At 40.6% G+C, this 27695-nt stretch overlaps 2 protein-coding genes across 2 annotated transcripts; both read left to right on the forward strand.

The window, feature by feature from the left end:
• The first annotated feature begins 4990 nt into the window (after positions 1–4990).
• On the forward strand, positions 4991–5920 carry LOC119823956 (olfactory receptor 8S1-like). The gene has a single exon (XM_038344096.1). The coding sequence runs from the start codon at positions 4991–4993 to the stop codon at positions 5918–5920; it is 930 nt and encodes a 309-aa protein (XP_038200024.1).
• A 16389-nt stretch (positions 5921–22309) lies between these two features.
• Positions 22310–23275, forward strand: LOC119822717 (putative olfactory receptor 56B2). The gene has a single exon (XM_038342201.1). The coding sequence runs from the start codon at positions 22310–22312 to the stop codon at positions 23273–23275; it is 966 nt and encodes a 321-aa protein (XP_038198129.1).
• The last annotated feature ends 4420 nt before the right edge of the window (positions 23276–27695 follow it).

The raw sequence follows: 27695 nt of genomic DNA on the forward strand, positions 1-27695 counted from the left end.
AGGTCAAGGTAGGCTTGTCTTCCTACCAATTTCTTTTTTTTTTTTTTCTTTAAAGATTTTTACTTATTATGTATACAGTGTTCTGTCTGCATGTATGCCTATTCGCCAGAAGAGGGCACCAGATCTCATTACAGATGGTTGTCAGCCACCATGTGGTTGCTGGGAATTGAACTCAGGACCTCAGGAAGAGCAATCAGTGCCCTTAACCTCTGAGCCATCTCTCCAGCTCCTTCCTACAGATTTCTTAGCCTACAGGATCTTCTGGAGCCTGGCAGGCCCTGCACTAAACAGCAAAAGGCAATCCCATCACTGGGTATGAGCACATTAAACAGATTCTTACATCCATGCAGAATTAGTCATCTTAGGCCAGATATGGAGTTCGCCTAAGCATTCCTCAACATCTGAAAGGAGTTTTTAAGTGCAGTATAATACAGTTCAGACATAAAATGGGTAAAATTGTCATGAGCCCCATGTTGAGGGGCACTGTTGGGGTCCAACCTCAGTGGGTTCACATGTTCCAGGGTAGGGGCACGTGGGTTAGAAATGTCAGGCAGACAAAACAGAGATACAAAGAAAATAGACAGTGACACAGACTAGAGTTGGGAGGGCAATCCAGTGAATACTGAACTCACCTACTTATTTTCCATATGCTTATATACCCCAATCCGAAAAAGGGGGGGGGGAGAAGGCAACAGACTGCTTTAACATGATACAAAGGACAAACAGAGCAATTACCTATTCCATACCTGAAGCATCAAGCAATTATATCCCCAGGTAAGCATTCTGTTGTTTAGGCAGGACACGAGTGACTACATCTTAGTTCAAGTGCCCTGAAGGCAACCACTCCCTAGGTCAACGCTCCTGTCAGATCCTTGAAGGAGCACGAATATGCCTGAACTCTCTAACCTTTGCTCAAGGTGGAACGGATCCACCTCTGTGGGCCATCTTAATACCCCAAACACCAAGTAACCGCACCCTAGATCAAGATGTCTTGTTAGCAGCCACACCTTAAGTCAAAGTTCTTGTCAATAACCTGGAAGGAGCATGAACAGGCCTGAACTCTCTGACCTTTAGTCAAGGTGGAACGGACCCACTTCTGTGGGCTCCCACCTAAAATCCTGTCATGTATGACAATTTTGGAGCTGAAGATCCTTATGCTGAATGAAAGAAGCCAAGCACAGAACAGACACTGCATGCTCTCACTCTTACATGGAGCCTCTGTAAGAAAAAGGATCTCAACAAAAGTAGAACATGGGTTCTCAGAGCATGGAGGGGGGAAGAGGGGTTCAGAGGAAAAGTTTGGTGAAGAAAACTCAAATCTAAGAGGAAGTGCTTTGGTGTTCTGTAACCCAATAGGTTGACATCGCTAACAACAATGAACTATATGCTTCAAATATAACTAGAAGAGAATTTTCACATACTCACCACAAAGAAATAATGTTTGAGATGACAGGCATACTAATGATTCTGACTTGATCATGGTAGCATACATACATACATCAAAGCAGCACACTGCCTAATAAATACACACAGTATTAGATGCCAATTTAAAATCAAGTCAAACTAAAACAAACAACGAGTTAATGAGTTGAAAATTTTGGTGTTAGGTCATGCCTTCAAGGAATACAAGGTACCAGCCAAGCTGTCTTTGGGGATCTGATTCAGCTACCCATCTGTCGACTACTTAAATCTGCTGGCTGCCCGCTCAGTTACCCCTGAGGACTTCATGCTTGCTGCTGCTCTTCAATACTGAGAACTGTGTGGAAGCCATATGCAGCGAGTGACTGTGTGCCTGGGAGCGAGGCTGTAGGATATAAGTTGCTTAAACAATGAACTGATGGGAATTTTAACTCCTGATTTCTATTTCTCTCTTCAAGGGCGTGGACAGGACTGAGTTCAGAGGCAATTATGACCATTTTTGACTGAGAGGATTCCTGTAAATATGACTCCTTTTATTCATAAATATTCCTAGAAAGGCAAAGAATTACCAGCTACAGGACTTGGATGGAAATGTTTCCTGTTTGCCCTCAAGGCAGATTAACTGAACTCTCCACCTGCATGTACTCAAGGACATGTACTCAAGGTAAACATGGTACCAGCCAGTCTTCTGGCCACCTCCTGGCCCTGGTGTCCTTTCCTTCCCTCTGCATGCTTCCTTCACTCACTAGGGTCTTCCGCTGCTCTAATTACCCACCTTGCTTCATACAGGGAGTAGATTATCACCCCCCCAACACACACACACACACACACACACACACACACACACACACACACACACTGCTTCTTGCCCACATCTTAGTTCCTCATTTCTCTTTAGCTTGGTAGAAAACACTTAATAATTAAAATTAGAATGGTAGACTGGTGAACAAGTTAGAAATACCAGATGTGGCTTGTTTAGTGCTAAGTTCTCATTAGTGGTGTTGTCATCCACATTGTAAATTTGGGGAAAATGCCACATACACAGAGACACACACAGACACAGAGACACAGACAGACAGACAGACAGAGACAGACAGACAGTTGGTTAAATGACTTTTGATGTTTTCTCCCCAGTGCCACTTTCTCTGTTCTGATCCTCTTGAGCCTCATCTCTGAATCAGAACATTTGGGGATTTTTCTGGAACCTTCAGGAAGCCAGGAAGTCACACCAGGGCTTCTGAGGCAAGGCTAGGGAGCAGTGAAGATGTAAAGAATACAATTTAATCAACCTGTTTTGTATCTCCTAATCCAACAAGTCATGTTTATGGGCTCTCGAGAGTTGTTTACTTTGCCATTAGAACCACCTCCCACTTCTGCCACTGGACCTGAATGTATGGGCGCGGCAGACGTTGTCAGGACAAAACCTGCAAATGAGGCTCATTCCCAGCACCTTCAGCCTTAAGTTTCGCTCCAGCTTCTAAGGCTGGAGGTCTGTCATCTTCCAGCTCAGTCTTCCAAAAATCCGGGAAGACACTGACCCAAACTCTGCGGGCCATGCATTTATCACTTGTTTCAAACACAACTTTAGAATATCTTCTGTGAGGAGGTTTTTATTTCTAGTGTAATTCTTGGGTAAGTTATTCTAAGAAATCCCTTGAGTGTTTTCCAATAAACACAGCATTTAGTTTTATTATTCTTCCTCGAGTTTGGTTCCTCTGGAGTCTGTAGAAATAAATGACTAAAACCAGTGTGATTTCAAACACTAAGAAATAAAATAAGATATTTTTAATAGAAGTATTATTTTGTTTTCTGGAACCCTATTGGATTTTTTTTTAGTTTTAATTGTATATGTGTGTCTGTGTGGGTATATTTATATGTGTGGGGAGATTCACAGAGACTGGAAGAAGATGTCATATTTCTGCTGAGATGCCCAGTGTGAGTGCTGGCAACTGAACTGTGTTATCTTTAAGACCAGTATGCATCCTTAACTATTGAAGCATCTCCCTAGTCCTTCTGGGACCCTTCGAGTAAAAACAAAAGCCTCTGTGAGGACCTTTGATAATATCATTAAATATTCTTGCATATTCCACATGAAACCACCACAAAACAGGTTTTATTTTTTTTTCTGGGTAAGAGAGTTTTGTACAGACAGGAGGACTTAAATTCTAATCCCCAGACCTCATGTAAAAATCTTGGTGTGGCCAGGAGCTACTGTAATCCTAGAACTGGTGGCAGGGTTGGGGAGACAGGAGGGTGCCTGGGGCTTGCTGTCCACTAGTCTCTCTCCAGGTTCAATGAGAAACCTTATGTCAAGGGATAGGTCAGAAAGTAACCAAGTACACACTCCCATCCTCTCCTGGGCTCCATGTGGGCACGCATGTGCATAACCACACATACCCATGCTCACATACAAGAGGCTTATTTCTTCGATTTAACTTCTCAAATCATAAACATTTTTATAAAGCAAGTTGGGACTAACTTTGGGAGGGACTTTTTTTTTGCTGAAGTGTCTGAAACTCCATCAACAGTACGGCTTCCTTTCTGACTCCCAGGCACCATGGTCTCTGTACTTGAAAGAAATGATTTATTGATGTTATTATCTACCAAGTGTTTTCTTCTGTCATCAAGAGATAAAGAACAGATACATCTCAGGATGGAAAGCAAGAACCCCTCTAGGTATTGCGGGCAGACTGTTACTCATGAGTCAGTAAACCACTCCTGGGAGACACACTCTCCAACTGTTCGCTTTACCGGCACAGAACCCAGAGAAGATGGTTAAGTTCTGTGAGAGCCAACTCTAACCTCAAACAGCTTCTTAACCTCTATTGATTAAAAGTGGCGGGGAGCATGGTTGATACTGAAATTAAGCAGCCTCCCTGAGCTCTGATTGCCAACCAGAGCAAGAGGAAATTTCATAAGAAACTATAATTAACTCTCTGACTACACTACTCATTTTTTCCTGCTTTCTTACAGGTATTCCTTATCAGTTTGTTCTTTCACATTATTTATTATATTACTATTATTATTATTTTGCAAAGCAGTGAATCCTTAGGACTTTGAAGGCCAATAGTTGATCAGGCACTTCATTATCTTTCTTTCTTCCAAAGAAATTTCTGCTATACAGCAACGTTTAAATGACAACCATCAAAATATTTTTTAAATCTCTGTCTTCTTTCTTGCCTAGGCTCCTGCCGTGACTGCAGTGCCTCTTCGGCTGAACTGGGAATTCCAGTCTTCTGAATCCACTCCTAGTTTTACCCTTCACCATGTTGCTTTTTACATCTCCATTTTCTTCAGAAGAACTGAAGACCTAAAACAACAGCCAAAGCCCAACAGCCCATGTCAGAAGAGGGAGAACAGCCAATGTCGGCAGCTGGCTGGCCTGATCACAAACGTGTGGCATTTAAAATATAGAAAATTTTGTCATACCGGATCAACAGTCAATGAAATTTGGATTCTGGGGTATGGAAGAAATTATTTTCTTGAAGAAGAGAAGGCATCATATAAGAGGAGGTTCTTTTGTTTTCTTACTTTTGCTTTTCAGATTCTGAAGAAGATGCACTACACAGCCATGGGAAACGTCAGTGTGGTCTCTGAGTTCGTCCTTCTTGGCCTGTCCACTGATGCTCGGATCCAAGCAGCACTCTGTGTGATTTTCCTTGTGATCTATGTCCTGACCCTGGCAGGGAACTCCGTGATTGTGCTGGCCATAATGGCTGACGCTCACCTCCGTTCACCTATGTACTTCTTTCTGGGTCACCTGTCATTCGTGGACCTTTCGTATTCTTCAGTCTCTGTGCCCAAGATGCTGGAAAACCTAATGTCTAAGACAAAAACAATCCCGGTGAAGGGCTGTCTGGCCCAGGCCTTCTTTGTGTTTGCCATTGGAGGCACGGAGGCCTTACTCCTAGCAGTCATGGCCTATGACCGCTACGCAGCCATTTGCCGCCCTCTACTCTACGGCCAGATAATGAGCAGCTGGTTCTGCGAGGGGCTCGTGTGGGGATCCTGGGGACTGGCCATACTGAACTCACTCATTAACACCCTCCTAGCTGGGACTTTGGACTTCTGTGACTATGGAACTATACACAGCTACAGCTGTGAGATTCCGTCCCTCTTCCCGCTCTCCTGCTCGGATGTCTCTGCTAACGCCTCTGTCTTGCTCTGGTCTTTTGTTGTACATGCGTCTGGAACTCTTCTTCTGGTTCTAGCTTCCTACGGCCGCATTGTCTCCACTATCCTGAGCATGCGCTCCACCGCAGGCAGAAGCAAGGCTTTCTCCACCTGCTCCTCCCACCTCACTATAGTGATCTTGTACTTTGGGTCAGCTGGCCTGCGTTACACCATGCCGACCTCGGGCTCCCCCATGGAAATCATCTTCTCATTGCAGTACGGTGTCATCACCCCCATGCTGAACCCCCTCATCTACAGCCTGAAGAACAAGGAGGTGACGACAGCTATCAGAAAAATGCTTGGAAAATGCTGGCGGCATTTTGAGTAAGTCGATCAAAAAACACAGCGTGAAGAAAACACTTGAAGAACAGAGGTCATGAAATGGAGAGATTTAATAGTGATGCCATTTGGGTTAATGCTATGTGAAAATACTGGGATTTTCCTCGAGAAATGCCACTTCCCTTGGTGGCCTTAAGGTCAACTCTGTTCAGAGACAAACCATTAAATATCTAACTCTTCTGTTATGAAATTAATTTAAACATATTTATATATTTGTTTATTATTTTATCTGGGAAAAGACATTTCTTAGTTTGCCCGCCCCCATACTTTCTGTTTTTTTTAATAATAGGACCCGTTTTCCATTGGGCAGAATTCCACTGTACCATTATATGTGTATCAGTGTCAAGTCCTTTTTACTAGGGGTGATCTTGGGACCCAGTGGGCTGCTGATTCTTTTTTAGCTCTAATGCTGGCCCAGCAGTGTGGTCCATTGATTCAAAAGTGGCTCAGACTACCCAGCTTCTTGTACCTGTGATCTTTTCTGTGTGACTTAGCAGCTTTCCCTATCTTATTTTCCTCCTCCGTGGATACAAGGTGGCTGTATCACAACTGTCTTGATGTTATCTTTTAAATAATCTATTTCAATGGCATAACTTACCAATTCACTGACTTTAACATACAGTTTGATAATTTCTTTATTTTTAAAAATGGTATTGGTAAATAATCGCTCTATATTGTGCTGAGTTTCATAAAGGTATTTTGAGAACTGCAGGTATAGGAATAGAAGTCACCACTACAATCTTGTATAAAATATTTCTATCCTAACACAAAGTTCCCATGGACCTTTGACAATATATTTCTTTTCGACTTCTGGCCCTTGGCAATCACAGATCAACCTTCAAGGACTATAATTTTGCCTCTGCAAAAATTTCACATAGATGCAGTAACAGTGTAAAGTAGATGTTTGTGTCTGCTTCCTTTCCTTCAGCGTGGTGATGCTTATACACTCATTTATCATGTACATACATGAGTAGAAGTATCTGCGAAGGTGCATGTGATCACCCACCTGGGTAAATACCTAGGAGAGGAGATCTGGGGTCATATTTATTGTAATGTTTGGCTTTACAAGAAACTGATTTGCTACTTTCAATACTCTCTGTGCAATTAATGTTCCCACCAGCAGCATATGAAGATCCTAGTTGCTCTCCAAATCCTTGCCGGTATTTGGCATTGAAAATATATTCTTTTTTAATTTTGACATTCAAGTAGACTCTAAAAAAGTTCAATTTATACTTTAAAACCTCTCATAAAAGAAACTCTAAATCTACCTGACCTTATAGTGAATTTTAAACAAAATTTATAAGAGAAATAATGTAAATTTTAAATAAGACCTTCCAAAACACAGAAGAGCAGAAATACTCTCAGGTAACTTAATGAGATTCTGATACCAAAACCAGACAAAGAAACATATGCTAAGGAAAAAGTTTTCATCCTAGAATGTGAAAACAGAGCCCTTTCTTATAACTGGCATCACAATAATTATTTAATACAACATTTGTTCTTTTATGTGAATTTGGTCTTAAAGTAGAGCAGCTTCCATTTTTCTACACAGGAACATCCATTTTCAAAATTCCACTTTTGTTCTTGTTTGTTTACAAAATCTTTTGGGTTTTCTGGGCAAACAAACATATCCTCTTGTCTGTATAATTCACTCTAATTTTTACAGCACTTTTATGTTTATTATTGTTAAAATGCAGTCATTCACAACAGTCAAGAATCCCAATAAATAAAAGGATAAAAACAAACCACATTGGAGATGAGATGCTTATATGGAAGAGAAAGTTATGTGTAAAGAGTCATAATGATAACAATATACTATGATCAAAGGCACTCTATTCAAGTTATCTCTCTGTGCCCGCGGTAAAACTCAATCCATCTCATCCCTCTATGCACATGGTAAACTCAATTCACCTCAATCCTCTGTGTACACGGTAACTCAGTTCACCCACTAGCTATAGCACCCTTGGAAAAAAATATTTAGAAAAAGAAAATCATGAAAAAAAGACAATAGTGTGATTGCATTAGAAACAGTCTGAGTCATTGTTCATGTGTTTCTATTCTAAGAATCATTTTTTGTTGTTGATTTTGAGCAGCACAAGATAAAGGAATCTCAAAGATGTCTTTGAACTCTTAACTTGGAAGTCTGTCACGTCATCTTCGTTTGCTTTCTGTTGCTGCAACAGAATATCTGAGACGTAGGAACTTATGAAGAAAACAAATATATTTATGCTCTCTGTCCAAGCATGATGCTGGCAGTCCACCCCTTGGAATTAATAGTGGAAACAGGGAGTGCAAGCATGTATGTGTAAAAGACAAAATAGGAGAACAGCCTCCTTCTATAACAACTCACTCTAGTGGTGACTAATCCAGACGCATGAGAGCTAGACCTCCCACCACCAAGAGAACTAGCCCAGATCCACGAGGAAGGCATTAATTCAGTCAAGAGTGCTCCATTCCATGACTCAAACACCATCCCCTAGAGCTTTCTTCTCACCACTGCCAGACTGAAAGGCTAGGTTCCAGCATGCAAACTCTGAGGGTATGTGGGAAGAGGATGAAGTAAGGGATGAGTGTGTGTTGTTTGACACAGACATTCCCAGTGCCTCACACCCTTGGGAATGACAAGGCCTTCTCTCTGTCATGTTCAAGAGGATGACCAGGTCTTTTCCTGGTCTGAGTACAAATGTTGATAGAGTGTACAGAAATTATCAGTCACAGCTTCCTCCTCCTATATGACTATAGCCTGAGACCATATGCTACAGAGACCTCCTACCAAGGTCAGCTAAACTTGCCTTCTTGTTCAATCGTATACCATAAACCTAACTCCATATTCAGTGATGTACCATAAATCCACCTCCATGTTCATCCATGTGCCATAAATCCAACTCCATGTTTAGCCATATATCACAAACCCACCTCCTTGCTCATCTGTATATCATAAACCCATCTCTATATTCAATCATATACTATAAACACACCTCCGTGTTCAGGTATGTACCAGAAACATGCCTCCATGTTCAGCCATATACTATAAACCCACCTCCTTGTTCATCTGTATGCCATAAAACACCTAGTTTCAGAGACATAAAGTAAACCCATTGAGTTTCCAGGCTGCTGGTGCATCTCCACCAGTGTGCATAGCCCACCCAGTTCCAACCTTTCTGACATGTGTCTGTCCTCCTTGTCACACCAGTCAAGTCTAAAGTTATGCAGATCATGGCAAGGGTGCACACTGAAACCATAGCAAATGTTAATTAATGTTTCTTTTATTTATTATTTTTAGTTCAAACATTTTTCTATTTATTTATTCTTTGTCTTTCACATCATGCATCTCCATCCTATTTATTTCTCTGTCCTTCCCTTTGTATCTGCACTCTGTCCTTGCAACCTTCCCCTCAAAATAAAATAAAATAAAATTTAAGAGAAAAAAGAGGCAATCTTACCAAAAGCAATCTACAGATTCAATGCAGTGCCCATGAGAATCCCAGAAAAATTATTCACACAGACCTCGAAAGAACGGTACTCAACTTCATATGGAAAAGCAAAAAACCCAGGATAGCCAAAACAATTCTGTACAAAAAAAAAAAAGAATTTCTGGAGGCATCACAATCCCTGACTTCAAACTCTACTACAGAGCTACAGTACTGAAAACAGTCTGGTATTGGCATAAAAACAGACAGGAGGACCAATGGACCCAAATAAAAGACCCAGATATAAATCCACACATCTTTGAACACCTGATTTTTAATAAAAAAGCAAAAAAAATCAAAAGGGAAAAAGAATGCATATTTAACAAACGGTTCTGGCATAACTGGATATCAACATGTAGAAGAATGAAAATAGACCCACATCTATCACCATGCACAAAACTCAAGTCCAAATGGACCAAAGACCTCAACATAAAGCCAGCCACACTGAACCTTATAGAAAAGAAAGTGAGAAATACACTTGAATGCATTGGCAACAGGAGACCACTTCCTAAATATAATACCAATAACACAGACACTGAGAGAAACAATTAATAAATGGGACCTCCTGAAACTGAAAAGCTTCTGTAAAGCAAAGGACACGGTCAACAAGACAAAATGACAGCCTACAGAATGGGAAAAGGTCTTCACTAACCCCACATCAGACAGAGGTCTGATCTCCAAAATATACAAAAAACTCAAGAAATTGGTCATCAAAAGAACACATAATCCAATTTAAAAAATGGAGTACAGATCAAAACAGAGAACTCTCAACAGAGGCATCTAAAATGGCTGAAAGACACTTAAGGAAATGCTCAACATCCTTAGTCATCAGAGAAATGCAAATCAAAACAGCTCTGAGATTCCATCTTATTCCTGTAAGAATGACCAAGATCAAAAACACTGATGACAACTTATGCTGGAGAGGTTGTGGGGTAAAGGGAACACTCTTCCATTGCTGGTGGGAGTGCAAACTGGTACAGCCAAACTGGTACAGCCCCTTTGGATATCAGTATGGCATTTTCTCAGAAAATTAGGAAACAACCTTCCTCAAGACCCGGCAATTCTACTTTTGCATATATACCCAAAGGATACTCAATCATACCACAAGGACATGTGCTCAACTATGTTCATAGCAGCATTGTGTGTCGATGCTGGGTCCTCACTGGAACTCCTCTTGGTTATCCTGCTCTTGCCCTGAGTTGTGGAAATCCTGTAGCCTTGGGTCTGCAGGACTGGCACCTTCAGGTGTTCCAGCAGATCACAGATGTGGTGGATGTTGGAACTGGCCAACACATAACCCTGGTTCTGGGCCTGGGTAGTTGTCAGGTTTGCCAGCTCTCCCTTATCCTCACCACCAGGGTGAGCTCTCCTGTATTGTTCTGGTGAGTTACCTCTTGCAACCATGAGTAAGGGGCAGGGCCAGCTCTCCTGCTTCCAATATCAAGGTTGGCTCTCCCACACCTACACCCCAGGGCCAGCCCTACTGTGTTGCCCTGCTGTGGCATAGGGGCCACCTCACGAGTGATACAGCTAATGAGCAAAAGGACTAGCTCTCCCATGCTCATAGCTTCTGGGCTGGCTCACCCACACTGCCACCAATTAGGTTGGTTCTATTGTGCTGCCTTCAAGAGGTGCAGGGCCTGCTCTTTCAGGTGTTGCAACTGCGGGGTAACAGTGGCAGATCTCCCGCCCTTCCCATCTCAGGGCCAGCTCCCCTCTGCTCATGATACCACTTGGCAGGTGAGTAATAGGGACAGCTATCCCATGCTCACAACTTCTAGGCTGGCTCACCCACACTTTCATCAATGGGATTGACTCTTTTGTGCTGTCCTTGCAAGGTATAGGGCCTGCTCTCATGAGTATTGCAACTGGTGGCAGGCAGGAGCAGCTCTCTTGACCTTATGACCTCAGGGCCAGAGTTCATGTTTCTAACATCACCTACTGACACCTAGATAGACAAAGGAGGCACCTTACTAGAGAATAATAGTTGTTGCTCTTTCCCGATGGATAAAGTCTTGTTGAGATACTCACTTCACAGATCAGAGCACATGGAGTTTTTTTCTATTGGAAAAGACAGGAGTTAGGTCTGCCATGACGTTGTATCTATCTCTTGCTAGCTCTTGGGACACTTTTCTCTTTCCTTTCTCTTAGTCTGTATTTTGTCTTTGAGATCACCTACAACTCGGCTCTCAAAGTGGAATTATTCCCAAACTGCCTCCATTTCTTCCTCTTTGGTTTGGTCTTTATTTCGGTTTACTAATATGATCTAACTGCGTTCAAATAACTTTGTGGGACAACCATTAATGGGAAAGAAGTGAACTAATAAGAGATGGAACCATTTGAAATTCTTCTGTTGAGAATTCTGTTTAGATCTGTACCCCATTTTTAATTGGATTATTTGATGTTTTGATGTCTAATTTCTTGAGTTCTTTATATATTTTGGAGATCAGTTCTTTGTCTGATGTGGGTTGCTGAAGATCTTTTCCCATTCAGTAGGCTGCCTTTTTGTCTTATTGACTGTGTCCTTTGCTTTACAGAAGCTTCTCAATTTCAGGAGGTGCCATTTATTTATTGTTGTTCTCAGTGTCTGTGCTACTGGTGTTGTATTTAGAAAGTAATCTCTTAAACCCATGCATTGAAGGCTACTTCCCATTTTTTCTTCTATTAGGTTTAGTGTGGTCAGAAATTAAAATGGCTGAAAGATACTTAAAGAAATGTTCAACATCCTTAATTGTCAGAGAAATGCAAATCAAATTGACTCTCAGATACAATCTTACACCTGTCAGAATGGCTAAGATCAAAAACACCAATGATAGTTTATGCTGGAGAGGATGTGGAGAAAGGGAACACTACTCCACTGCTAGTGGGAATGCAAACTTGTATAACCACTCTGAAAATCAGTATGGCAGTTTCTCAGAACACTGGGAATCAACCTACCACAAGACCCAACAACACCACTCTTGGGCATATACCCAAAGGATGCTCAATTATACTACAAGGACATTTGTTAAACTATGTTCATAGCAGCATTATTTGTAATAGCCAGAAACTGGAAACAACCTTGATGCTCCTCAACTGAAGAATGAACAAAGAAAACATGGCACATTTACACAATAGAGTACTACTACTCAGTGGTTAAAAAAATGACATACTGAAATTTGCATGCAAATGGATAGAACTAGAAGAAACCATCCTGAGTGAGGTAACCCAGACCCAGAAATATGAACATGGTATGTACCCACTCATATGTGAATGCTAGCTGTAAAGCAAAGGATAAGGAGCCTATAGCCCATGACCCCAGAGAAGCTAAGTGACAAGTAGCATCCTAAGAGAAACATACATAGATTCCCCCAGGGAAGGGAAAATAAACAAGATCTCCTGAGAAAATTGGGAGTGTGGGAGTAGGGGGAGAAGAGAAGGTGGAAGGGGAGGAAGAGGAGATAAGAAGAGAGGGAAGGAGAATTAGAGGGAATGGGATGGTGGAGATTGGAGAAGGACCGAGACAGAGAACAAGGAAAGAGATATCTTGATTGAGGGAGCCATTATGGGGCTAGGAAGAAACTTGTCACTGGAGAAATTCCCAGGAAGCCACAAGGATGACCAGCTAAGACCCTAAGCAATAGCGAAGAGGGTGCCTGAACTGGCATTGCCCTTTGTCAGATTGATGAATATCTTAAATGTCATCATAGAACTTACATCCGGCAACTGATGGAAGCAGATGCAGAGAACTACAGTGGAGCATTGGGCTGAGCTCCCAAAGTCCACTTGACGAGAGGGGGAGTGAAAACACAAGTGAAAAGGTCAATACCCTAGTGGGGATAAACCACAGAAACAGCTACCTGAGCAAATGACAGCCTTCCGACTCCGGGCTGATAGTGAGGGAACCAGCATAGGACCAAACTAGGCCCTCTGAATGTGGGTGACAGTTGTATGGATGGGGAGGACTGTGGGGCCACTGGCAGTGATACCAGGATGTATCCCTACCAGGATTTATGTCCTAGCTGTTTGGAACCCATTCTCTCTAGAGGGATACCTTGCTCAGCCTAGATATAGCAGGGTACGGGGCTTGGTCCTTCCTCAAAGCAATGTGCTAGACTTTGTTGATTCCCCATGGAAGCCTTACCCTCTCTAAGGAGTGGATGGGAGACATTGGGGGAAGGTGAGGGAGCAGGAGAGGGGTTAGGAAATGGATTTAGCATGTAAAATGAGAAAAAATAGTTCTTTAAAAAATTTTAAAAAGAGATGGGGCATAAGTATAAATAAAGTATATTATTTACATGTTTCTAGACGTTATTTCATCTGAGAGACTGGAGTGCTTGTGGAGATGCTTGCTTGCAACTGGATTTTTAAAAATGTCATCACTTCTCCATGACAGTGTGGTTTCACACAATGCACACTTTGTTCCACATACTGACAGGTTCTGTTATCACAACCTAGAAAGTCAGGCCAGAGATAAAAAGATAATGACCAGCCCCATGCAGATAATTCAAATAAGGTGATGTGGTAAATTCTCTCTGGTTCTTTACCTTAGGCCAGATGGTCATGGATGACCATATTATTATTGAGAAAAGGTGGGCATTGAATACCATGTCTCTGACAAGCTGCTTTTTATTCCTAAGGCTGCGGGTCACATTAAAGGGAGAATGTAAAATGGGCCAGGACTGGAGTGTCAAGGGCAAGTGTTTTCTGAAGGGCACTGGGACCTATACAAAATCATGCTGTGTAGGAGAGAATTTGCTTTCTTGCACATATGCCAAACACAGCTATTGCTGTTCATTTAAAGAGCAAAGCAAGCCAATGACATCAATGCTGGTCTCCCCACAGTGATATAAGTGGGTATGATAATGTGGAGAGGGAAAAACTCATCTAGTGACTGCCATTGGACTTTCTGCTAAAGCTCCAAGACAAAGGTAATGCATACCACTTAATCCTCCCTTTCAGAAAGTGTCAATTAACCACACTATCAGTTGGTTACTCCTCTGTGTAGCACTGGACTATGAACAGGATGACCTCTGAATAACCCTTCTTTGAGTTATAATCTAAAGATCGAAAAAGTCCCCTCCCCACATGTTACTTCTTCTGTGAATATGAACTTTTTCCCAGACAAACAGCACCCTAAGTATTTATTCACTTACCACAGTCAGCCTGGAAAAGGGGAGCCAATGGAAAAAACTTTTTAAAAAAGTATTAAAGTCACACAGATTGACCAGCATCATCTTTAGAACCAAAAGAGGCAAAAGAGGAAGCAGGAAGAAGACAACAAAAATACCCAGAGCTTCTTAACAAGAACTCACTCAAATCAGAATGCACGCATGGCAGCATTTTAGTGTTTATCCAGTCAGAATGCACCCATGCTATAGGAAACCCTACAACCAGTGGTCTTTAAATTACCCACCTACTTAGGAGTGTTTATACTATAAATGCTGGTGTAGTTATACCAAACAATACTACAGGTCAGGCAGTTATAGAAAGATCAAATTGAACTATAAAGGATATGTTAAACAAACAGAAAGGGATGGAAAATACCCCCAGAAATAGATTACATAATGCTTTATTAACCTTGAATTTTCTTAGTGCTAATGAGAAAGGAACAACGGCAGCAGAGAGACATTGGATAATAGAAAAGTCTTCTGAATTTAATCAGCTGGTACATTTTAAGGATATGTTGACCTTACAATGGAAGCCAGGAGATATGCTATGTTGATTAAAGGATTCTGCTTTTGTTTCAACAGGAGAAGAAAAGTTATAGATAGCATCAGAATTAACAAAGATTTGGTTTGAAAAAGAGAAATATCTTGAGAAAGAGAAATGACAGCTCACCCATAGAGGTGACAGCCATACAGGTGGTAAGGAAACCTCATAAGGGTTGGGGCAGGGTTCTGATCTTGTCTTTGCAGAAAAATACTCATTTTCAAAAAGTCAAGAGACCCTGGACATCTAGATGCCTAAAGAGGAAAAATAATATCCAGTAGGATCACCAAGCAAAGAGAATTATGACTTATGAGGATGGGTCATCTGAAGGTAAAAATTACTGAACATAAACTAGAGTAATAGTCATGACTTAGTTAAAAATCAAAGCTGGCTCTGGAGTTGGACAATGGCTCTGTCCTTCTCTAAATCCAGGCATATTGTTAAAAGAAAAATTCAGAGTTTCTGTCTCATGTCAGGAGCTGTCTGATATGGGACAGAAAGAAGAAAGAATTCAGAAAAAAATTTACTTTTCTTCACATCTATTTTTGTCTCTGTCATACCTTTCATTGAATATACATTTATATAATGTTTAAGTTTTCCACAATGGACAATGAATTTTCCTGCTGTAACCTTTGAAGTTTCCAGGAAGAAGATGGGGCCCTACAACAATGATTACACCTGGTTGATATGACATCATGATGCTGATAGCATTACTACAAGACCTGTTTTGGGTACAAGTTGCTCAAGATGGTTTCAACTTGGTTAGCTGAAATGGTGCACTGTTTTTTACAGTGTTCTATCCAGAACTCCAAATAGAAACCTCAGAAAAACTCTATTGAATACTCAGAGACTATTTGCAATTATACCAGACAGTTATCTTAAAACTTAGCCATCATTTTACTTTCACAGGATACCATAGAAAGATCGTCACCCCCGTGACAGCTGGAAGTAATTCTAGAACATGATGTTCCCTCTCCTAACAAAATTTGTCCTCAGGGTTAGGGACATCATTTAGTGGTTGATTATAATTGGTATAGGGTTGGGGGTTGGGAGAAAAATATGTAGGTTCAGGGATCTCTTTGGAAAAAAGGGGTAAAATTGGATGGGATAATAGATTAGTATGAGTAATAGAGCAAATACTTGTGAACTATTATTTATAGACAATTTACATTGGTATAGATTCTTGTATGTTGATACAAACTTAAATTATATTGAATATGTTTCTATTTTTGTCTACAATATTTGTATTCCTAGGCAAAGTTATTTTGCATTATTGTATGCATGTATGCTTCTACCTCTGCTTAAGACATTGTGTACATTGACACAATTTTGGGATATATTTGTCGTATTGCAATATACATTCCTACCTCTGATCAAGATACTTATGCATTGTTCACATTTTGAGGTCATTGTCCTTATTGGTTGCACAGTTAATATTCTAATATAAAGTCTTAGTCCTTAAGTTATATATATTCAGAATTATAGGTCAATCCATGTTTTTCATATGTATAGTTAGACTAATCAGGTTCTTTAGATACATAGAGATTGTATTCCACATAGATAGGTAATCTTCAACCACTTCAAAGAGCTGTAGAATATGGCATTCAAATAATTTAGGGTTCTGTTGACCTGAGACATGATTGTTCCTGGCAGCACAAAACTATTCCTGAGAGAATGTTGAGCACCAATGACACTCCACTTGGAGCTTGTTTTCTTCTTGGAAAAACTGACCTTTGGGCAAGGAACTGCCCATACCTCAACCACTGACAAAATGCAGGTGTTGTGGGAGCTCCTTCTGCTCTTTCAGCCAGTAGCTGCTGAGATAGTATCCCATTAGGGCATGGTCTCTCTCTTTAAAAATGCGGCCACTTCCCTCCACTTGCTCTCTGGCTTCCGGCTCTGCTTCCGGCAACTAGGCTCCCTTCCTGCCATTTGTATATTAAAGTCTCCCTGCCATGGCAATGGTATAGAGCAGCTCAGGGGACCATTTGTGAGAGTTAGTTCTCTCCTTCAAACATGGGAGTCCCAGGGATCAAACTCAGGTTGTTGGGCTTCTTTCTGGGCAAGTGCCTTTACCTGATGGGTCATCTCACCAGCCCTTCTATTAAACTGTAAAGAACTGATGGGACTGTACAAACAGTTTTTGTTTTTTGTTTTTCTTGGTGTTTTTTTTTTACTACTATAGAGCTTTTTACGATTTCTCTATTCTATAACAGAACTTTTATTGAAATTTTTACTTATCCTTATTTAGCCAGGTGGTGGTGGCACATGCCTTTAATCTCAGCACTCAGGAGGCAGAGGCAGGTGGATCTCTGTGAGTTCAAGGCCAGCCTGATCTACAAGAGCTAGTTCCAGGACAGGCACTAAAGCTACAGAGAAACTTTGTCTCAAAGAAACAAAACAAAACAAAACAAAAACCCCAAAATTATTTATCTTTACTTAAGTGGTATACTTTAAATTTTTGATGTTTGCTGGTAGATATCTTCATGTTTTCAACAAGGTTCTATACAGACAAGAATTTAATAGTGTTTAAATTTTTATTATATTTCTTCCTTTTGTTGACTACTTAGGTCATTAATTATTCATTTGTAAAAATTGCTTGACATCAGTAGGACTATCATACCTTATTCAATTTTTAAAATATAAATACAAATTAAATATGTACATTAAAAGTTGTATTATTTTATGGGTGAGTTTCATACTCCCATGATATTAAAATGACAAAACTAATTTGTGCCTTTTGTGTCTTATTTTTTTGCAAGCCTATTCTATAACCTAGATAATCAACAGAATCTCCTCTCTGAATTTTTTCAGGAGCAATCTGTAATCCCCATTTAGGTAGAACTATTTTCACCTCTTCAAACAGTCTTTCTAAGGTATCCATGTTTGAATCAGACAATAAAATATCATCCATGTAATGATAAATAATAGACTTGGGAAACAGCTTGTGTATTATTTGCAATGGTTGATTTACAATGTATTGGCACAGGGTGGGAGAGTTCAACATGCCCTGTGGGAGGACGGTCCACTGGTATCTCTTGGTAGGTTGAGAGTTATTATAAGTAGGCACTATGAAGGCAAACTTTTCTCTATCTTTTTCTTGTAAAGGTATGGTGAAGAAACAGTCCTTCAAATCAATAACTATGAGAGGCCATCCTTTTGGTAATAAAGAAGGCAGAGGAAGTCCAGATTGCAGAGAGCCCATAGGCTGAATAACCTTGTTGATAGCTCTGAGATCTGTCACCATTCTCCATTTACCAGATTTTTTCTTAACCACAAATACAGGAGAATTCCAAGGGCTGGTAGATTCTTCTATATGCTGAGCATCCAATTGCTCTTGTACTAGCTGTTCTAAAGCTTGCAACTTTTCCTCAGATAAAGGCCATTGTTTTGTCCATATTGGTTTCTTAGTCAACCATTTTAGAGGTAGGGCCGTTGGTGATTCTGGAGGGGCATCCTTTGCTTTGTGTTCTTGTACAGCCTAAATGGCTGGTTTTCGCCATCTGGAATACCTTTTGATGTTTTCCTCAGAAATATATGCTATAGAGGCAGCAGGAATGTTAATTTGAGTATTCCATTGCTGCAATAGGTCACGACCCCATAAATTTACTGCAATATTAGCTACATATGGCCTTAATTTTCCTATTTGTCCTTCTGTCCCTATGTATTCAACCCATCTCGTGCTTTGTCTTACTTGAGATAGGGTTCCAATTCCCAAGAGCCAAACATTTACATCCTGTAGAGGCCAAGACAGATGCCAAGATTCTGGAGTAATGATACTAACATCCACTCCTGTGTCCAGCAGGCCAGTAATGAAAATGCCATTTACACACACTCTTAACTTCGGTCTTTGATCACTTTTAGAAGTTTGCCAAAATACATGTAATTCATCTTTCAGGCCATTTTTGCTTCTAACAGCAGACATGGGGTTTTCTAATTGTCCTGACAAGGCATGTTCTCCATTGTAACAGGAAATGACTGGACCACATTCGCCATGGGGGCCTGCGAGAGGCCCCCCATAGCGTTTCCCACTTGCAGCGGATTTCCTTGCCTCTCTCTTGACGATCTGCATTCACTGTCCCAATGTCTACCTTTTCCACATCTCCTACATAAACCTGAAGGCTGAGGCCTCCTACTCCTGTTATTCCTGGAAGAGGCATTATTATTATTATTTCTGTAAATCCTTTGTCTGCAATTCCGTTTCATATGTCCCATTCTGCCACAATTAAAACATTTGGTATTTTGATGTCTTCTTTTACCATTGGCAATGGCTTCTTCCACCCAGGTCTCTGTATTAAAATCAGCCGATTCAATATTCATTGTATGTAAGTCCCATTCATCCAGAGGTGCTGATCTGGTCTTTAGAGGCGTCAAAACCCTTTTGCACTCTACATTGGCATTCTCATAAGCCAAGGACTCAATTATTACCTGCCTTGCTTCTGGGTCAGATATCCCTATTTGTACAGCTTTAGTTAGTCTATGTAAAAAGTCAACAAATGGTTCTCTCGGACCCTGTTTAACTCTGATATATGATTCCGTTCTCTGTCTTGGGTTTTGAACCCTGTCCCAAGCCTTTAAGGCTGTGGTTGTACATATGGATAAAGTGTGTTCATCATAATTAGCTTGTTCTAGAGGATCAGAATAAAGTCCTTCACCCAGAATTTGATCTAGGGTAATGTCAACTCCCTTTGATCTTTCCTGCTATTCTAAAAGCCTAGCCTCTTGTCTGAACACACACTTCCAGCTTAATTGAGATCCGCTCTCTAGAACCGACACTAGGTCAATCCAGTCCCTTGGTGTAGGGTTCATATTTATGGACCAAGACTTTAGCATCTCCTTAACAAAGGAGCTATGTATCCCAAAATTCATAACAGCTTGTTTAATTTCTTTCAGATCATTCATATGGATGGGTTCCCATGTATATTCCTTGGTGACCTTAGGGTTTTTAGAACCAGTCACCTTTTCTGTTGTTATCACTGGAAAAATAGGCAGAGTTTTGTTAAAACTATCCCGGAGAGTTCTATTTACCGATGGGGTCGGGATTTTCTTTTGTACTATTTGCTCCTGTTCATCAGAGTCTATAATTTCCTCAATCTTTTCAAATATGTTTACCATTGCCTCCTGCAATGCCTCAATCTCTTGCCCAGTATTATGTTCCAAGGCTTTCATAGAGGATTCAAAGGTATGAAGCTTGTCCAACACCGATAATGTCTCATCCTTGGACAGAATTTTCATGGCATGAATAGTGCCATCTTGTATCGAAATTCTGTCCAGTAATCTTTCATAGCCCTTTGATAAAGTCTTGTTAATACATTCAACGGTTCGAATCTTCTCAGATAATGTTTCAGTTCCTACCGACAGGGATTGCAATTTATGATTCAAATCAGCTGTTCCTGCCTCCATATCTTGCATTTTTTCTCAAGTGATAAAGCCATCTCAGAGAAAGATCTGTTATTCCTTTCCTCACGAGATTCAAACTTCTCCTCGAGAGCTTCAAGCCGTTTACAAATCTCTTGCATATTTTTCTCAATTGACAAAGCCATCTCAGAGGAAGCTCTACTATTCCTTTCCTGGAGAGCTGCAAATGTCTCTTCAAACTGTTTATTGGTGTGGCAGAAGTTATTTTCCAAACCAGTTATGTCCTTGTTTAGTTTTTTAACTCCTGCCTGTAAGAACTCTATCACTTTTCTATCTTCCAACCACGTTGTAATGAAAAAAATAAAAATAAAGAAGATACCAAGCTCTGTAAATATCCAGCCAAAGGAAACCACATCTGTATCGCTACAAAATTCAGTCATCGTGTAATTAAACAAATTATAGAATCCTTTAACAGTGATATTATCAGACATTTTCAATATGAATGTTTAATTTCAATTGAAAGAAAAATTACCTGTAGTTACTGTTGTCTGCCAGTAGAGGGCACAGTGCACCTAGGTTCACGTGTTTTTGGGAAACCAAAGATGGCATCCTGGACCAGGGCGCGCAGAGCTCGCAGTGGCCTGAGAAACGGCGGCGACAGGGAGGCTCGGGCAGGACGATCCGCTAGCTTAAAATCAACGTTGAATCTCTGCAAAAGCTGCACAAGCAGCTGGCGGGCGAGAGGGCGGGCAACCAGGGCTGAGCGCTCGGGAGGCGCTGAGCCAAGGGAAGGGGGGAGAGGAAATATAATCTTGGCATGGCTTAGATCGGCGCGAGCGCGGGGTTTGATTTCCCACACTAAGATGCAGGCAGCTCAAAGAAAAGGAAAAAGAAAAGGAAATACTGCCGCGGACAACCCCGCAGGAGTTCCTCCGCATTGGTGGCTACGGGGACGCGTGGAGCCGAGAAACGGCGGGTTGCAGGCCCCTGGAGAAAGGGGGGTCCCCACGTTGGAACGCCAAAATGATGTGGGAGATTTGAAATAACCAAAAAATAGTCCTTTTAGAATAAATCAGTTTTAATAAAAGGAGAAAGAGGGACACTTACAAAGCCAAGGCTCCAGCAAAGCAGAGGGTGACGCGGGGTGCGGGGTGGGGGGGGGGTGTAACAGGGCGTCTCTCTGCCACCCGGTTCTTTTTAAAGGTACTCCTCTCCCCTGGGGCAGCTACGCCCCTGAACGCAGGGATTGGACCAGCTGCCCCAACACCAAAACACATTAATTAAGGAAACAGTTATCACATTAGCAAACCAGGTTGAAAAGTCAGGGTGTGATATCACATTCCTATTATCTTTATTGCTTGGGTTGTCTCTACAAGGATGATGATGAACAAGGTACTGATTGTCTGTAATATCTCATGCGTCTGTATGGAGATAGCATAAACACAGTCTTTGTTTTGTTTTGTTTTGTTTTTTTGAGACAGGGTTTCTCTGCAGCTTTAGAGCCTGTCCTGGAACTAGCTCTTGTAGACTAGGCTGGTCTCGAACTCACAGAGATCCGCCTGCCTCTGCCTCCCGAGTGCTGGGATTAAAGGCGTGCGCCACCACCGCCCAGCTAAACACAGTCTTTATTATGGAACTTAAAGGCTGAGTTAACAAAGAAAAAGTTCTACCTACCAGAGATGATCTTATTTCATCATATCTCTGGCTAAACCAGGTATTTGACTAATAAAAGCAGAAGGATGAGAATCATGAAGATGCCAGATCCTCCTAAATATAGTGATCTGTGTTAAACTCCTTTCTGATGTTCCATTCCTAATCTAAACTAAAACCATTAACCTTTTTTTTCTGCTTAGCAAGAGATGTTCCAGGATCTGACCAATTCCAACAGCTCTAGGTTCCAAGTGTCTGAGTTTATTCTGATGGGATTTCCAGGCATCCACAGCTGGCAGCACTGGCTTTCCCTGCCCCTGACTTTGCTCTATGTCTTAGCTCTCATAGCCAACACACTTATCATTACCATAATCTACCAGAAAGTGTCATTACACCAGCCTATGTATCATTTCCTGGGCATTCTGGCTATAGTAGACATGGGCTTGGCAACCACCATCATGCCTAAGATTTTAGCCATCATATGGTTCAATGCTAAGACTATCAGCCTCCCAGAGTGTTTTGCTCAGATGTACGCCATCCATTGCTTTGTTGCCATGGAATCAGGTATCTTTGTCTTCATGGCTATAGATAGGTATGTAGCAATTTGCAAACCACTGAGGTACCCTTCAATAGTTACCGAATATTTTGTTGTCAAAGCAGCTGTGTTTATGGTCCTCAGAAACTGTGGGACTCCCATGTCAGTTCCTTTGTTGGCTGCTCAGATAAGTTACTGTTCCCAGAATCAAATTGAGCACTGCCTGTGCTCTAACTTGGGGGTCACTAGCCTGTCCTGTGATGACAGGAAAATCAACAGCATCAACCAGCTGATCCTGGCTTGGACAATCATGAGAGGTAACCTGGGTTTGATTATGATTTCATATGCTTTGATTCTTCGGTCTGTGCTGAAGCTGAACTCTGCAGAAGCGGCATCTAAGGCCTTAAGTCCCTGCACCTCTCACCTCATCCCAATCCTTTTCTTCTACACTGTCATTGTTGTCCTTTCCATCACTCACAGTAAAAAAATGAAAGTTCCCCTCATCCGGGTTCTACTGAACGTGCTGCACAATGCTATTCCCCCTGCTCTACACCCCGTGGTGTATGCACTCAAGAACAAAGAACTCAGACAAGGCTTATACTGTGTGGTTCGCCTGGATCTGAAAGGTAACCACAAGTGAGAGATTCTCCTTTTTAACTTTCTGCACAATTAACCTTTATATTCTCCCATGATGACAAGCAGTAGAAGAAAAATGCTATGGACACCATAGGAGGTTTGATTTAACATCAGGAATCAACTAAAATTCAGAAGAACAACAACAAAAAATCACAATGTTACTTCAAGTCTCCAGGAGTTAAAAATCTTTAGCATAAAGAGAAACATAATGATGCTATTTTTGTTCAAGAACCCAAGGAAAGAACTTGCAGAATACACATCTCAGTTTGTTCCTGGCTAGAATATAATTAATTTTGTATTCAAAATACAGATAATTTTGAATATATTGGCAGAGATCTTTGCCAATTACCCTTTTAAGTTGGAGCGCTCATCCCCTGTATTTAATTCAATTTTTGGGGAAAAGACATGAGTTACTTCTACCATTTGCTGCTTGTGATTTTTTTTACTGAAAAAAAAAAGTGTCTTGAATGTAAGTTTTCCTAAAAAGGCATGTAAATACCATCCCCTAAAAACCAACTGATAAAATGTTGTCACTAAATAGTGAGCATAATCCCAAAGAACCACAACAGCTGACCAAATACTTCCTAAGATGAGTGTACAAGAAATCAGAGAGCATTTTCTTTCTCATGGACATGAGGATCCTTCTATACTGTTCTAGAAATGTGAACAAAATTTTGTATTTTCCCAGGAAATTAAACAAATACAATTGCCACAAGACACAGCAATTAAGTACTAAATGTCAATATACTTTGATCATAACCCAAACAAAGGTTTTGAATAAAAACTTGTGTGTGAATTTTTTAGCATTTCTTGTTAAAAAGTAAACAATGTACATATCCTTTAAATGCTGTATTGATGTGGATCTATAAATGTGGACAAATGGAACAAAGTTTATTCTGAGAAGGCGCTAAGGGAAAGGGGCCAGTGGGATGGCTTAGTGGGTGAAGATGACACACGGCCAAGCCTGAGGAACTGAGTTTGATTACCAGGACTCACATGATGGACGAAAATGAATGACTTAGGCAAGTTGTCTTAGGGCCTCACTTGCGCCTGCTCCCACAAAGATGTGAATACAATTTTTAAATTGGAGCAGCCCTGTGATAACAGTATCAGTTTCTTATCATCATCATTTTACTATCTAATGACGTATCCAATAACATCGTGATATAAACCTCAAAATGAAGAATAAAGTTGACTTTCTTAAAATTTGGCTTTTTATTCATCTGTTTCTTTTATTTCCCAGCCATAGTCTCCTCCCACCCATCCTCCCCTCCCAGTCCCTTTCCCTCATTCCCTGCTCTCCCACCCCCAATCTTGCCCCTTCTGTCTCCATCCAGGAAGTGGCAGGTTTACCATTGCTTATCAAGTTGCAGTAAGACTAAGCACCTTCCCATGTATTAAGGCTGGGCAAGGCTAACCAGTATGAGGAGTAGGGTCCCAAAACCAGTAAAAGAGTTGGAGACAGTCCCTGTTTCCACTGTTAGAAGTTTCACAAGAGGACCAAGCTAAGCAACTCTAACATATATGCAGATTGCCTAGATCAGCCCCATGAAGGCTCCTTGGTTGCCAGTTCAGTCTCTATGAGTCTGTGTGAGCCCAGATTAGTTGATTGTGTGAACCTTTGCATGGTGTCCTTGAGCCTCCCCACTCCTACAACTCCTTTCTTCTCTTCAGCAAGATTTTCCAACTCTGCCTGATGTCTGGATCTGATTCTCTGCATTTGCCTCCATCAGTGGCTGGATGACACCTCTCTCATGAGAGTTGAACCAGGCACCAATCTGGTGACAGGAAATGGCCAGTTCAGGTTACTTATTCACTATTTCTAGGACTCTAACCTAGGATCCTCACCTTAGACTCCTTGAAGATGTCCCTGCACCATGCTTCCTAAAGATTCAGCACTCTCTCCCTCCATACTCCCCATCCTGATCACTCGTATTTCCATCCCCACCTTCCCTGCCCACTCAGGGAGAAATCTCTTTCATTTCCTATTTCTAAGGTGATCTGGGTTCCTCCCATGAACTCCTTTTGTTATGTAGTCTCCCTGAGTTGATGCATTGTAACATAGTTATCCTTTATTTTAAAGCTAATATCCACTTATGTAAGAGTACATACCATGTTTGTCTTTCTGTGTCTGGGTTACCTCACTCAGGATGACTTCTTTTCCTAGTTCTAACCATTTGCCTTCATGTTTCCTTGTGTCCTTGTTTTTAACAGTTAAGTAATTCTCCATTGTGTAAATGTATCACATTTTCTTTATCCCTTTCTTGGTAGAGGTACACCTAGGTTGTTTCCAGGTTCTGGAGATTACAAAGAAAGCTGCTGTGAACATAGTTGAGCAAGTGTCCTTGTGGTAGGATTAAGCATCCTTTGGGTACACGCCCAAGAGCAGTAAAGCTGGGCCATGTTGTAGATTGATTCCCAGTTATCTGAGAAACTGCAACAATGACTTCCATGGTGGCTGTACAAGTTGCACTCCTACCAGCAACTGAGGAGTGTTCCCCATGCTCCACATCCTCTCCAGCCTCCAGCAGGAGCTGTCACTTGTGCCTTTGTTCTTAGCCATCTTGACATGTGTAAGGTGGAATTTCAGAGTCATTTTGATTTGCATTTCCCTGATAGGTAAAAATGTTGAACACCTCCTTAAGTGTTTCTCAGTCATTTGAGAATCTTTTGTTAAGAATACTGTTTAGATCTGTACCCCGTTATTTAATTAAATTATTTGGTTTGTTGATATTTAGTTTCTTGGTTTCTTTATATATTTTCGAAATCAGTCCTCTGTCTGGTGTTGGGTTGGTAAGATCTTTACCCATTCTGCATGCTGCCATTTTGCTCTATTAATGATATACATTGCCTTACAGAAAGGTCTCAATTTCATGTATATATAGTACCTGTGCTATTGTTGTTCTATTCAGAAAGTTGTCTCCTGTGTCAATGTGTTCGAGATTATTTCCTCTTTCCTTTCTATCAGCTTCAGTTTATCTGAATTTATGTTGAGGACTTTGATCAACTTGGATTTGAGTTTTGTGCAGGGTGGAAAAATGTGAATCTATGTGCATTTTCCCACAAGCTGACATCCAGTTATATCAGGACCATTTGTTGATGATGTTTTCTTTTTGTTGTTCTATAATTTTGGCTTCTTTATCAAGAATCAGGTTTCCACAGGTGTGTAGGTCTTTACATTTGGGACTTCAATTTGATTCCATTCATCCACATGTCTGCTTTTATGCTAATACTATATGGTTTTTTACTTCTATAGTTCTGTAGTAGAGCTTAAAATCAGGAATGGTGATACCTCTAAAAATTCCTTTATTTTACAGGATTGTTTTAGCTGTCCTGGATTTTCTGTTTTTCTGTACGAAGCTGAGTATTGTTTTTGGGGGGTCTATAAAGAATTGTGTTGATATTTTAATGGGGATTGCACTGAATCTGAAGATTGATTTAGATAAGGTGGTCATTTTTGCTATGTTATTATGCTGATACATGAGCATGGGAGATTTATGTTCATTAATTTCTCTATTCAAAGACTTTAAGTTCTTATCATACAAATGATTTACTTGCTTTGTAAGAGTTACACCAAAATATTTTATATTATTTGAGGCTACTTGCATAGAATGTTGATTCTTTGATTTCTTTCTCAGTCCATTTATTGTTTGTATATAGGAGGGCTACTGTTTCGTTTTTTGGTTGTTGTTGTTTTTGTTTTTGTTAATCTTGTAGCCAGCCACTTAACAAAAGGTGTTGATCAGTCATAGGTGTTCCCTGATAGAGTTTTGGCGGTCAATTATTTTTACCATCATAGCATCTGTGAATAATGATAATTTGACTTCTTCCTTTCCAATTTGTATCCACTTGGTTTCCTTTAGTTGTCTTATTGCTCCAGCTAGAACTTCAAGATATATTAAGTAGCTATCGAGAGTGGACAGCCTTGTCTTGTTCCTGATTTTGGAGAAACTCAAAGTATGTGCCTCAAGCAAGCAATCTGAAATATAAGAAAATCAATTCTTTGCTCTTAGGAAACGAATTCAAGAAACAGTGAGAGAAGTTGACAACTAGCTATGTAGCTTCCTTCTAGGAATTCCTCGGGACTCTCCAGGAATTACATAGTGACTGCTTGCTTGGAAGTCTGAACGAAGGGAAAGCCATTTAGGTGTCTGCTTTCAAATCATGTAAAAACATTAGCTTTATAATATGTGATTTTTATTTCAATAAAATGGAAAAGTGTAACAAAATTATTTTCTACATATGTATTTTCTCTAGTTTCCTGTAAAAATAAAAACAGATTTCAATGAATTAGAATGTTATTACAGGAGTATGTAAATACTCAATACACACTTATTTATAAAGAGTAACACAGACTAACCCTGGTATAAATCTCTTTAATGCATTACGATGACTGATAACAATTAAATTTAAATTTTAAAACA

Source organism: Arvicola amphibius, chromosome 9 (genome assembly GCF_903992535.2).
Source record: "Arvicola amphibius chromosome 9, mArvAmp1.2, whole genome shotgun sequence".
Classification (NCBI taxonomy): Eukaryota; Metazoa; Chordata; class Mammalia; order Rodentia; family Cricetidae; genus Arvicola; species Arvicola amphibius.